Source organism: Xenopus tropicalis, chromosome 5 (genome assembly GCF_000004195.4).
Source record: "Xenopus tropicalis strain Nigerian chromosome 5, UCB_Xtro_10.0, whole genome shotgun sequence".
NCBI lineage: Eukaryota > Metazoa > Chordata > Amphibia > Anura > Pipidae > Xenopus > Xenopus tropicalis.
In genome coordinates, this window is record NC_030681.2 from 3753278 (window position 1) to 3768006 (window position 14729).

The 14729-nt window shown below is 46.2% G+C and overlaps 1 protein-coding gene across 2 annotated transcripts in view; it reads left to right on the forward strand.

Annotated features, from left to right (window-relative positions):
- mdga1 (MAM domain containing glycosylphosphatidylinositol anchor 1) overlaps window positions 1–14729 on the forward strand; it is a 188395-nt gene that overhangs the window by 144920 nt on the left and 28746 nt on the right. For both annotated transcript variants that reach the window (XM_031902282.1, XM_031902283.1), the window contains 2 exons: window positions 5799–6068; window positions 7997–8148. In XM_031902282.1, the coding sequence (XP_031758142.1) occupies window positions 5799–6068; window positions 7997–8148 (422 nt within the window). The remainder of the gene's footprint in view (window positions 1–5798; window positions 6069–7996; window positions 8149–14729) is intronic.

Genomic DNA, 14729 nt, shown 5'->3' on the forward strand with positions numbered 1-14729 from the left:
TGTAGCCAATAGGAATAGTCATGGAGATAGACCAACCTGTAGCTGTTGGTAGCTGTTGCGCTGTGCAGCAGGGTTTAGTTCCCCTTTAAACATTAAATAAACCCAATAGAGCTGTTCTGCCCCCAATAAGGGGTAATTATATCTTAGTTGGGATCAAGTACAGGTACTGTTTTATTATTACAGAGAAAAGGGAATCATTTAACCATGAAATAAACCCAATAGGGCTGTTCTGCCCCAATAAGGGGTAATTATATCTTAGTTGGGATCAAGTACAGGTACTGTTTTATTATTACAGAGAAAAGGGAATCATTTAACCATGAAATAAACCCAATAGGGCTGTTCTGCCCCAATAAGGGGTAATTATATCTTAGTTGGGATCAAGTACAGGTACTGTTTTATTATTACAGAGAAAAGGGAATCATTTAACCATTAAATAAACCCATAACGGGTGGGGGTACCCCAGAGGCTGCTGGGTATCAGTGGGGCGCAGGCTGCCCAGGTGACATCTCGTTGTCGCTCGGGTTTAATGCTGAGGCAGAGCTGGATAATTGGACGGAGTCAGATGGGTGACCGCGCCAGACTCCTCCGACTGAGGCTTCTCATTTGGCGCAGGGAGCGCTGACAGTTGCACAGACATATCTGCCGCTTCCCTGTCATTGATCATCTGCGCGGAGCTGGGACTGGGGCTGCTAAAGGTTGACAGCAGCAAACGTCGGCGTGTTATTATATGGTGCGGAAGGGAAATGAAGAGAGAAACGTCAGACTAATGAATCCCCAAACTCCCATTTGGCCAAACTTTACTGTGCAACAGTCATTACCGGCGCGGAAACGCCGCACTCCCCATCTGAAGCCCCAGATTCATCTCTGTCTGTTCCCAGAACCGGCCCGTCAGCGCTTCTGCATGTGGAGATGCTTTATGGGCCTCAGGGATAAATTCATTAGAGGGAAAAGAGAGCAGAGTATTTGCTTTAGTCGCTCTGATAGGAGTTTAAATGCAGCCGGCGCTCAACTACAACTCCCACAATGCAACAGGTGCCGGAGTTGTTCATCTGCTGTACAGGTGGGGTCTCAGCAAGGGAGTGGGGTAGGGAAAGGGGCAGATACTGTAGGGCCGTCACTTACAGGCACACAGGCAGCAACAGGTTATGTTAATAGGCCCAGGCCTTGGGTGGCAAACATTGGGGGTGGCATGCTGCCCACTGGGCATATCCCCACTGGGGATTGGGCGGGAGATTTTGACAGTCATTTGAATCTCCTCTCTGCCCAGTCCCCAGGGAAAGAAATTTACTGTTGGGTGAGAGGGGTTGTGAGTGTCAGATAGGAGGGTGCGAGTTATGGGCCTAGGGGTGCAAAATCTTTACATCTGGCCTTGGTAATAGAAAAGCAGGTACAGAAGGGCAAGATGGAGACAGTAGGGCAAGATGGAGACAGTAGGGCAAGATGGAGACAGTAGGGCAAGATGGAGACAGTAGGACAAGATGGAGACAGTAGGGCAATATGGAGACAGTAGGACAAGATGGAGACAGTAGGGCAAGATGGAAACAGTAGGACAAGATGGAGACAGTAGGGCAAGATGGAGACAGTAGGGCAAGATGGAGACAGTAGGGCAAGATGGAGACAGTAGGGCAAGATGGAGACAGTAGGGCAAGACGGAGACAGTAGGACAAGATGGAGACAGTAGGGCAAGATGGAGACAGTAGGGCAAGATGGAGACAGTAAGGCAAGATGGAGACAGTAGGGCAAGATGGAGACAGTAGGGCAAGATGGGGACAGTAGGGCAAGATGGAGACAGTAGGGCAAGATGGAGACAGTAGGGCAAGATGGGGACAGTAGGGCAAGATGGAGACAGTAGGGCAAGATGGGGACAGTAGGGCAAGATGGAGACAGTAGGGCAAGATGGAGACAGTAGGGCAAGATGGGGACAGTAGGGAATGATGAAGACAGTAGGACAAGATGGAGACAGTAGAGCAAGTTGGAGACAGTAGGGCAAGATGGAGACAGTAGGGCAAGATGGGGACAGTAGGGCAAGATGGAGACAGTAGGGCAAGATGGAGACAGAAGGGCAAGATGGAGACAGTAGGGCAAGATGGAGACAGAAGGGCAAGATGGAGACAGTAGGGCAAGATGGAGACAGAAGGGCAAGATGGAGACAGTAGAAGAAGACTGTAACAATGGGGGGGGGGGGCTGTAGTAGGATAAGATGTAGCTTCTTAAGCAGAATAGAACAAGATGGGTAAGATGACAACAATGGATGAAGATGTGCCAATAGTCCAACATGGAGTCAGGATGGGGAGATGGTGCTGCCCAAACTGTGCCCCCTGTTGGTTCTCACACACCCCGCCCCAGGCTTACACTACTCAGGAGGTGCTGGGAGTTGTGTTTGCGCAACAGCGACAGGTTGGAATGGATTTACCTTTGGACCCTGAGGAAATGTCGCTGCTGATTATTGTTTTTATTCTTTCTTTTCTGCCTATTTCCATCTATTTATGGGCAGCACAAACCCAGAAAATAGTAACATTTTATTTTTAATTAGTTATATTTGAACATTTCCCCATGTTATATCCCTACGTTGTTCCGATTTACAGACGGGTTGCTTGGCAACGCCAAAATCATTCAAACCAAAGACCAACTGCAGATCCGCTTCAATTTACACTCATCTAACTGAACTGCAAACTCCCCTTTAGCCTGGGGGGGGTGTCGCTGAGAATTCTGGGAGTTGCAGTTCAGCAGATTTTTTTTGTTTCTGTTGGGAAGAAATGTGGTTGTTTCTGGGACAGGCGAGGGCAATAAATAGTTCTTTGTCGTTCCTGCGCTGGGGCTTTTGGGACCGTGGTTCCAGGAATCGCCGTACACGCCGCGGCCCCCACCGGTAGCACAGCACAGCCTGTTCTTTTAGCACTTTGTCCTCTGCTTTGGGAGTCGCCGAATGTACTTATAGTTCTACCCCAGGGGGCAATAAATAGCAGCAAATCTGTAGGCAAAACAGAGAGATCAGAGATGGGAAAGGCAAACGTTGGGATGAACTGGGAGATTTATACACTTTTAAGAGGAATCAAATTATTTTTCTTATCTGTAGAATTAACCGGGGGGCAAGTGGGGTTCTCTTGGTAAATTCAGGGAACATCCACAATGACAGCAACATAGGAGCTTTGCCCCCTTACAGGTCCCTGTATCTAGGGGGGCTTCTGTCTAATAAGGAAAGGTGGCAACTTTGTTCTGCAAGTTTCCTATCCTTGTACTGGTACAGGCTATGAGCAAACTTAGGGGGCTGTTCCTGCTGAATTGTGCTTAGTACAGGGGAATCCCTATGTGCCATAGTTTTATGGTATCTCTCTGTACAGGCTATGAGCAAACTTAGGGGGCTGTTCCTGCTGAATTGTGCTTAGTACAGGGGAATCCCTATGTGCCATAGTTTTATGGTATCTCTCTGTACAGGCTATGGGCAAACTTAGGGGGCTGTTCCTGCTGAATTGTGCTTAGTACAGGGGAATCCTTATGTGCCATAGTTTTATGGTATCTCTCTGTACAGGCTATGAGCAAACTTAGGGGGCTGTTCCTGCTGAATTGTGCTTAGTACAGGGGAATCCCTATGTGCCATAGTTCTATGGTATCTCTCTGTACAGGCTATGCGCAAATTTAGGGGGCTGTTCCTGCTGAAATGTGCTTAGTACAGGGGAATCCCTATGTACCATAGTTCTATGGTATCTCTCTGTAAGGCTATGCGCAAATTTAGGGGGCTGTTCCTGCTGAAATGTGCTTAGTACAGGGGAATCCCTATGTGCCATAGTTCTATGGTATCTCTCTGTAAGGCTATGCGCAAATTTAGGGGGCTGTTCCTGCTGAAATGTGCTTAGTACAGGGGAATCCCTATGTGCCATAGTTTTATGGTATCTCTCTGTACAGGCTATGGGCAAACTTAGGGGGCTGTTCCTGCTGAATTGTGCTTAGTACAGGGGAATCCCTATGTGCCATAGTTTTATGGTATCTCTCTGTACAGGCTATGAGCAAATTTAGGGGCTGTTCCTGCTGAATTGTGCTTAGTACAGGGGAATCCCTATGTGCCATAGTTTTATGGTATCTCTCTGTACAGGCTATGAGCAAACTTAGGGGGCTGTTCCTGCTGAATTGTGCTTAGTACAGGGGAATCCCTATGTGCCATAGTTTTATGGTATCTCTCTGTACAGGCTATGGGCAAACTTAGGGGGCTGTTCCTGCTGAATTGTGCTTAGTACAGGGTAATCCCTATGTGCCATAGTTTTATGGTATCTCTCTGTACAGGCTATGAGCAAACTTAGGGGCTGTTCCTGCTGAATTGTGCTTAGTACAGGGTAATCCCTATGTGCCATAGTTTTATGGTATCTCTCTGTACAGGCTATGAGCAAACTTAGGGGGCTGTTCCTGCTGAATTGTGCTTAGTACAGGGTAATCCCTATGTGCCATAGTTTTATGGTATCTCTCTGTACAGGCTATGGGCAAACTTAGGGGGCTGTTCCTGCTGAATTGTGCTTAGTACAGGGTAATCCCTATGTGCCATAGTTTTATGGTATCTCTCTGTACAGGCTATGAGCAAACTTAGGGGCTGTTCCTGCTGAATTGTGCTTAGTACAGGGTAATCCCTATGTGCCATAGTTTTATGGTATCTCTCTGTACAGGCTATGAGCAAACTTAGGGGGCTGTTCCTGCTGAATTGTGCTTAGTACAGGGGAATCTCTCTCTGTACAGATGAATTCAAGCTGCGGCTTTAGTGCCTCCTTAATAACAAGGGGAAACAAGAGCAGAGCCATTAAAGCTAATGCTCCCATTAGATAAACACAAAGGGGAAATACAAAGTGAAGCTATAGGGGGCGCTTTAACCACTTTTTCCCATTTCCTTCAGTTCCGTGAGTGGGAATTAGTGGCTTTTGTGCCGGTTGCGATGTGACGGTTTCAGAGAGATTTTTCCAGCACAACTTCAATTATCACCGTGGGTTCCCGGTTCTACAGAACTTTCATATATTTTATTGCTTTTCAGAAGGAGGGATTATGGTAAAACTAACAAAGAATCATTATTCCCATTAATGGCTCCGAAGCCCCCAAATCTGCTTTCTCCTTTCCTCCCCCGTTCCTGGGAATTATTTGTCCAATCCCAGACCAGCCAATGGGAATCATTCACTTGCAGCCTAATTGGCCAGAAGATTTACACAGACTCAAGGGGAAGGCAAAGCCAAGTCGATTTAAAGGGGACCTGCCCCCCCCACACATAAAAAGTCTGTAAAATAAAAGTCCTTCAAAAATAAAACATGAAACTCAAATTCTTTTTTGAATTAAATCATCCATACCTGTTATAAACGTATTTAAAAATCTGAGCTGTCAATCATATATTGCCTGCCCCGCCTCTATAGAGGCGGGGCAGGCAATATATGATTGACAGCTCAGATTTTTAATTACAATTACTTTCACTTTCCATTTAGCACTTCCTAGATATCACCTAGATGGCAAATGCATAAGATTTTGGGGTGATACAAAGCTTCCCTTAATAACAGTGTATTCAAAATGGCGCCGGCCTGTTGTCTGTGACTGTAAGTTCCAACACTAAGGGAAAAATAAATTCAGCAATTTTTATAGTGTAAGTAAAGTTTATTTTGCTCTACTAACATGATAGATAAGGATTTGGAATTATTTCTTCGAGTGACAGGTCGCCCTTTAAGGGGTATCTTGCAATGTCTTCTTATATCTTAATAATGCTTTCTATGGAGATATGATGTAGGCTTTAATATTCTCAAACACAAACAATAACATTTTGCTCCTCCCCCCCCCAGTTGCCCCTGTGGTTGAACCCAAGCTGCGAGAGATACGCCAGCCCATGCACACCGGCTTCACAATGAGGTGCGACCTGTTAAAGGGGAGCCCGCTCAAACTCGCCACGGCCATATGGAGGTACAACCGGAACCTGCTCAACGTGCCCCCCACAGAGCAGATGGAGTATTCAGAACTGAGGATCAACAGCCTGACCCAGAAGACCAGTGGTACCTACGAATGTACCGTCTCTAATGACGTCGGCTCTGACTCTTGTGTCTTTCAGGTGACCGGTGAGTTACGTCCCAGCCCAGAAGCCCCCGTAAAGTTATCGTAGATGAAGACCCTGTTAAATATTTCTATATTTTGATTCATAAACCCTACATTCTATGAAACAGAGGTTCTCAAACTGTGGGGCTACCTAGGTGGCGCTAAAAAAGTAGTTGGAGGTCTCAGCCATTCTTCTATACATTCAGTAGAACAGAGGTTTCCAAACTTTGGGTTTCCCTAGGTGGCACTCAAAGCCATAGTTGGAGGTCTCAACAACTCCTCTATACATTGGGTATACATTGGAACTTTGGGTCTCCCTAGGTGGTGCTCAAAGCCATGGTTGGAGGTCTCAGCCACTCTTCTATACATTCAGCAGTAAAGAGGTTTCCAAACTTTGGGTCTCCCTAGGTGGCACTCAAAGCCATATTTGGAGGTCTCAACAACTCCTCTATACATTGGGTATACACTGGAACTTTGGGTCTCCCTAGGTGATGCTCAAAGAAGTAGTTGGAGATCTCAGCAACTCTTCTATACATTGAGTACAACAGCATTTGACAAAGTTTGGGGCTATGTAGGTGGTTCTCAAAGCCATGGTTCAATAGAACAGAGTTTACCAAACTGTGAGGCTACCTAGGTGGTGCTTAAAGAAGTAGTTAGAGGTCTCAGCCACTCTTCTATGCATTCAGTAGAACAGAGGTTTTTTAAACTTTGGGTCTCCCTAGGTGGTGCTCAAAGAAGTAGTTGAAGGTCTCAGCCACTCTTCTATACATTCAGTAGAACAGAGGTTCCTAAACAGTGGTTCTCCCTAGGTGGTGCTCAAAGAAGTAGTTGGAGGTCTCAGCCACTCTAGAACAGAGGTTTCCAAACTTTGAGGCTATGTAGGGGGTGCTCAAAGCTGTGGTTGGAGGTCTCAGCCACTCTTCTATACATTCAGTAGAACACAGGTTCCTAAACAGTGGGGCTACCTAGGTGGTGCTCAAAGCAGTGGTTCATGGTCTTAACCAGAAGACCAATTGATTTATGGATCCTACTTTCTATAGAAGAGTGGTTTTCTAATGGTGAAAAGGCCAGTTGATGGGTGGACCCTATATTCTATAGAATAGTGCACCCCAAACTATGGGGCTTCATAGGTGATCCTCAAAGCAGTGATTGGGGGTCTTTATCAATAGGTCAATTGGTTTATGGACCATACAATCTATAAAAGAGCTTAAAAGAGTGGTTGGATCTTGGGGGACTCAGCTAGAAGGCTATTTCTTTATGGACCCAACATTCCATAGAAGAAAGATTCCCTAACTATGAGGCTCCCTATGTGGTACTCAAAGCAGTGTTTGGGGGTTAGGTCTTGGGAAGATGGGGGTCTCTATCGGTATTGCTCAAAGCAGTGGCTGGGGATCTCAGCAAGTAGGCCAATTAATTTATGGACCCTGTATCCAATAGTGTTTCTCGAATTGTGAGGCTCTCTAGGTGATACTCAGAGCAGGGGTTGAGGGCCATAAGGCCAGACTGTGAGGCTTTGTTCGTGGTGGTCTCAACAGTGATTGGGTGTCTCTCCCTGAAGGCCAGTTGCTGTATGGACCCTACATGCTATAACAGTGGCTGGTTGGTACCACTAATTCACGTTTTGGGAATCTCTGAATTCTGTGAGTGGTGACATGTTGGTCCGTGTTGGTTACACGCAAGGAAATGATTAAACGTGGCCCAGCAGTTAATAGAGGCCTTTGAAGAGAAGCTCCATAGCAGCCATGTTTAATGCATAAATTGCGCTGTATAATTTATGTCCTTCAGCTTCAGAGGAGCTCGGTTCCCCAAGCACAGAGACGCGGATATCTTAATAGAACAATGTGCTTTTATGTATCACATTATTGTTGGGGTGCAGGTTCTGGGGGGGGGGGGTTAGCACTCCACATAGGCACCCTTGACATAACACATCTGCACTGACTTCTTCTTGCAGGGAAGGCCCTCAGCCCAGAGTTCTACTACGATACCCCAAGTCCCATTAAGGTCTACAAGCAGTTTAGGAACTACTCATATTTACTTCAGTGGACCCAGAAGGAGCCTGGCGCTGTGGATCCAATTACAAGCTATGTGCTGGAGTACCGTCAGGTATGGATAGGCCCGATATAATGCTCTGTAATACAGATAGCTAGAATCTCAGCCATAAAGCAGGGCAGGACTGCTGCTTACAATGGGGGGGATCAGATAGGATCTGTGCCACTGTGACAGAATGCTCTGTTATACAGATAGCTAGAATCTCAGCCATAAAGCAGGGCAGGACTGCTGCTTACAATGGGGGGATCAGATAGGATCTGTGCCACTGTGACAGAATGCTCTGTTATACAGATAGCTAGAATCTCAGCCATAAAGCAGGGCAGGACTGCTGCTTACAATGGGGGGGATCAGATAGGATCTGTGCCACTGTGACAGAATGCTCTGTTATACAGATAGCTAGAATCTCAGCCATAAAGCAGGGCAGGACTGCTGCTTACAATGGGGGGATCAGATAGGATCTGTGCCACTGTGACAGAATGCTCTGTTATACAGATAGCTAGAATCTCAGCCATAAAGCAGGGCAGGACTGCTGCTTACAATGGGGGGGATCAGATAGGATCTGTGCCACTGTGACAGAATGCTCTGTTATACAGATAGCTAGAATCTCAGCCATAAAGCAGGGCAGGACTGCTGCTTACAATGGGGGGGATCAGATAGGATCTGTGCCACTGTGACAGAATGCTCTGTTATACAGATAGCTAGAATCTCAGCCATAAAGCAGGGCAGGGCTGCTGCTTACAATGGGGGGATCAGATAGGATCTGTGCCACTGTGACAGAATGCTCTGTTATACAGATAGCTAGAATCTCAGCCATAAAGCAGGGCAGGGCTGCTGCTTACAATGGGGGGATCAGATAGGATCTGTGCCACTGTGACAGAATGCTCTGTTATACAGATAGCTAGAATCTCAGCCATAAAGCAGGGCAGGACTGCTGCTTACAATGGGGGGGATCAGATAGGATCTGTGCCACTGTGACAGAATGCTCTCAAAATCTTAGCCGTAAAGCAGACTGGAATAAGGTAACTGTAAGTTGTGATTGAAGAGGCTCTGGGCATAGAAGGGGTTAAAAGAATAAAAGAAACCCGCCAGTGCATAGAAGGTGCAGAATTGCATTCTGTGCAATGTTTAGTTATTGAGCCCTCCGGCCTTTGCTATTGGATTAGGGGCAGGAGTAGAAGGAGCCCCGGCGTGGGCGCTTTCTTTGGCCAGAATCTGCACGGAATCCATTATCGTCTTAAACCTGCAGCTTAGAATGAACCCAGCGGCGCCCCATCTCCCCAGCAGGGCGGCTACACTATCTGCATGGGGGTAAGGAGCATTAATGCTGTGATTGCTCCGCCTCCATAAAGCAAAGAGCTCGCAAGGAGCAGCCAAACCATCATGGAAACCGTAAGCGGCGCTTATGCGATTGGCCACAGGCGCCGAGGGGCTGGAGTGGGTCCAGCAAGAACCTATAAAAGCTCATCTGATGGGAATGGTTATTCCTTATAGCTCCCTAGGAAAGGGAAAGTCTCCCCTTTATTTCTGAATAAAAAAACACGTATGTGTCGTGAATTCTGGGTAAATTGATTATTGCACCGTCAACTCTTAGCGAATGAGGCCCTTTATTGTTACTGAATGGGAGGGAGATTTACATTTAACTGCAGTATAAATGCCCCTCGGAGGCACTTGGCTCATCTAATGGCCGCCCCCGTCGGACTTTGGTGCCCAATCAGATCCAATAACACAGTCATTTAGGGAGACTTGGCAGTTGCTCGTTAGATTTGCTGAGCTCGTTACAGGAACCTTAGCCAAATGCTTATTACTCGCTAATTAGTCTTGCGGCCCCATAACGGGGGCTCGCTAATGAAACTTCAGACCCGTGACTTTGCCTGTAGATCTTTCTGCGACTACTTTAGTAATCAGCCATTAAAGGGGAACTGACCCTCATCTGTTAATTCCTGGGGAAACCTGCTCAGTGCTGGGCCGCGGTGGGAGAAGGATTGGGATAAAGATTGGACGTCCTACGCCGACACCAGGTCATGTGATTGGACATGAACAAATAAGCAACCGCCAATAAGATGGATAGTTGGAGGATTGGGATTGGATTACTGCATTGGAGATCTCATCCGCTATTCACCCGGGCTTTTTTATTGTGGCCCCAACTCACTAAACCCTGTGGCACGGCGCGGCTCAACCAAACGTTACTCAGCTGTTGCCGGACTACAAATCCCAGAATAATGTAACATATAATGAAGGGTGAGGCATGCTGGGAGCTGTAGTCCAGCAACATCAGGGCTGTATTCTTAAAGCAATATTGCCCAATAAAACTGCATTAAAATGCAAGAAATCCCCCAATGAGAATCCCAGCTGATGTGAGTAAATCCGGCTCCCTGTTCTCTGTTCCTGCAATTGGAGTTGGGAGCAATAAGCACAGTTTCCCAGCACTGAACAAGTCTGTCCCTTTATCCCCATGTCTGATTCCTGTGCCATATAATGAGGGGAAAATGCCATCATTATCTCTATATGTAAGGTACCAGCAAGGGGCCTGACACAGTGCTGGGAATCAGCATTCTCATTGGTCACTTCTCTTGCACTTATAATCACATGTTGCTCAGTAGAAGGCTCATTGGGGAATTTCCTTGCATCTAGAATTAGGTTTTTCGACAACTTCTATAGCAACACTAGGGGGCGCCGTGGGGCAGCGTTATGGTTGGGTTTACATCCCCTTTAAAGGCTTATGAGTCCAACTTTTGCACCAAACCCCCCTCCTCCATGTGGTACAATTGGAACCACTTCAGTGGATTCTGGAAATACAGCAATGCCATAGGTTGGCTCCGGCACAGTCGCTCCCCTGGGGAGTTGGACTTGCCTGATATATATATATATATGATGATTGTGCCTTTATCCTATGATAAAACCAATACAGAGCCATGTAAGTAGATGGAACATGGATCTAAAGGACGGGGGCAATATTCCTATTTCAATGGGATATTAATGAAATATACATTATTATGGGTTGCATGTCCCTCGGCACAGCCCAATGAGATGTTGGCATGTTGGCCGGTGACTGTCGCAAGGCTAAATCCCTCCTATTGGCTGCCAGGCCGGTCATAGCCCCCCAGTCTGCGGCCGACTGTAATGGTAAATGGAGCAGAAAGCCGTGGGATCGTGCAAAGCCAAAGGGGCGGGTATGAGCCTGGCACAACGTGGCGCGTTCCCAGTCGGCATTGGCTGGTGAACCCAACTGAGAGATCCTCATTAACAATGAGCTTTAATTGAATTTTTGCAAAGCTGTCTGGCCTCATTAGGCCCCTATTTACAGAGGCAGCCATCTGCCCGGCGACTCCCAGCCGCTTCATGTCTGACTGGAGACGGTTTAATCAGACACAGAGAGATTCGATTACCCGCCGGCCGTGCACCCATCAGCGGGGAAACAGCCCAGAAAGCATGAAAGCAATGGCACCCAATTACGGCAGCAGCTTCCACTTGCCCCGGGGGCATCGTCCGTATTAGATTAATGCCCCCGAGTAGCACCAACACGTACCAACGAGGGAACACGCAATGGGGGTTCACCTTCACTTTAAGTATATTGCCAGTTCTCAGCAACTTTTCAATTGGTCTTCATTTTTTATTATTATCGAATGAATTGATTTCCTCTACTGACTCTTTCTAGCTTTTAAATGGGGGTCACTGACCCCAGAAGCCAAGAAACTATTGCTCGTCAGGGCAACCATTTCATCGTTAGGTTTTATTGCTTATCTTTCTATTCAAACCCACTCCGATTCGTATTTGAGTTTCTCATTCGAACCACCGCCTGGTTGCTAGGGTAATTTGGACCCTAGCAACCATGTAGCTGCTGAAATTCCAAACTGGAGAGTTGATGAACGAAAAGTAAAATAATTACAAAAGCGCAAATAAAAATGAAGACCAATTGCATTATTTGAAATTAAAATTAATTAAAAGGTGAACAACCCCTTTAATAAAGGCCAAGATGGATCAGACCTTCGGCACCGACAGTAATGGATCAGACCACGGATACACAGCAGCAACTAATTAAAACTTCATATCATGCCACGCTGGACAAGAACTTTTTTATTATTAGTTATTGGTCGATCACATATATATTTCCATATAATGATATGAATCTTTATTGCATGCAGTGATGGATCCAACTTTCATGATATTGCGTGAAAGATAAAACCTTCCTTTACTGCAGTGAAGTGTTGCGTCGGACCCTCAGTGCCCCCAGTGATGGATCAGACCCTCAGAACTTGCAGTTATAGATTGTACTTTCCTTATATGCGACACAGTGATGGATAATACCTTCAGGAACAAGCAAAGATGGATTAAACCTTCAGTGCAAGCAGTGATGGATCCCGCCTTTATAGCTTGCAGGTTTTAACGAATCATAACTTCAACCCCTAGTAACTTTCTATAGTCTGTTTATACCTTCCACGATGGATCAAACTTGATTACACAGAGTTAAAATCAATTACATACAGGGATGGATCCGACTTTCATGGCTCTGTGTGAGAGACTAAACCTTCATTACATGCAGTGATGGATCTGACTTTCATGGCCCTGTGTGAGAGACTAAACCTTCATTACATGCAGTGATGGATCCGACTTTCATGGCCCTGTGTGAGAGACTAAACCTTCATTACATGCAGCGATGGATCCGACTTTCATGGCCCTGTGTGAGAGACTAAACCTTCATTACACGCAGCGATGGATCCGACTTTCATGGCCCTGTGTGAGAGACTAAACCTTCATTACATGCAGTGATGGATCCGACTTTCATGGCCCTGTGTGAGAGACTAAACCTTCATTACATGCAGTGATGGATCTGACTTTCATGGCCCTGTGTGAGAGACTAAACCTTCATTACACGCAGCGATGGATCCGACTTTCATGGCCCTGTGTGAGAGACTAAACCTTCATTACATGCAGTGATGGATCCGACTTTGGAGAGACTAAACCTTCATTACATGCAGTGATGGATCCGACTTTGGAGAGACTAAACCTTCATTACATGCAGTGATGGATCTGACTTTCATGGCCCTGTGTGAGAGACTAAACCTTCATTACACGCAGCGATGGATCCGACTTTCATGGCCCTGTGTGAGAGACTAAACCTTCATTACATGCAGTGATGGATCCGACTTTCATGGCCCTGTGTGAGAGACTAAACCTTCATTACATGCAGTGATGGATCTGACTTTCATGGCCCTGTGTGAGAGACTAAACCTTCATTACACGCAGCGATGGATCCGACTTTCATGGCCCTGTGTGAGAGACTAAACCTTCATTACATGCAGTGATGGATCCGACTTTGGAGAGACTAAACCTTCATTACATGCAGTGATGGATCCGACTTTGGAGAGACTAAACCTTCATTACATACAGTGATGGATCCAACTTTGGAGAGACTAAACCTTCATTACATACAGTGATGGATCCATCTTTGTGAGAGATGAATGACCCTCATTACCGGCAGCGGTGGACCAGACCTTCACAGATGGATCTACTGGGCTGGACCATACCAACTCTGAAGCTTTAATGATTCAGAACTTCATACCCGAGTGCCTTAGTGTAATTTGCTCGTACAAATCTCCAAACACTCTGCCCCCCATCTTTAGGGAATCCAATAACCCGACTCATCATCATCATCATCATTTATTTATTTATAAGTAGAGAAACCCCTGATGGTGGAATGGAATTTCCTCCCGTCTCATTGGAAGTTCTGCCCCCTCCTGTGGGGAAATGTTATCTAGACATTTTATTCAATGGAAATTCTATGTATTTGCCCATTTAGACCTTTGATGGTTTATCTTTCCTGAGAAGACCCTGTGCAGCCGTTGCTTATAGGTTCCTCCCCTTCTTCCACCTCTTCTGTCTTCTATGCTGGATTCCCCTAAACAACCAGAAAGTGTCAATAAATGTATTTATATATATATATATTCCTCCTACTCCTTCCCTCAGTCCCCTGGCATCTTGCAGATTCCCTGAGCTGTAAAGCAGATGAACAGAAGTAAATAAAGAGTAAATAGTCTCTGGCATCAGAATCTGCCGCTCAGCAGAACCCACAGAAACATATCTGGTGCTTTAAGAGCCCCCGGTGGTCAGGAGGGCAATAACCAGATGCCAACGTCTCCTAATGATCAGTGTTCTGTCCTTCAGTTGAAATGAGAAAATTCTTCTGATTTAAAGGGGAACTAAACCCTGCGGCACAGCGCGGCTCAACCAGACGTTACTCAGCTGTTGCCGGACTACAAATCCCAGAATAATGTAACATATAATGAAGGGTGAGGCATGCTGGGAGCTGTAGTCCAGCAACATCAGGGCTGTATTCTTAAAGCAATATTGCCCAATAAAACTGCATTAAAATGCAAGAAATCCCCCAATGAGAATCCCAGCTGATGTGAGTAAATCCGGCTCCCTGTTCTCTGTTCCTGCAATTGGAGTTGGGAGCAATAAGCACAGTTTCCCAGCACTGAACAAGTCTGTCCCTTTATCCCCATGTCTGATTCCTGTGCCATATAATGAGGGGAAAATGCCATCATTATCTCTATATGTAAGGTACCAGCAAGGGGCCTGACACAGTGCTGGGAATCAGCATTCTCATTGGTCACTTCTCTTGCACTTATAATCAC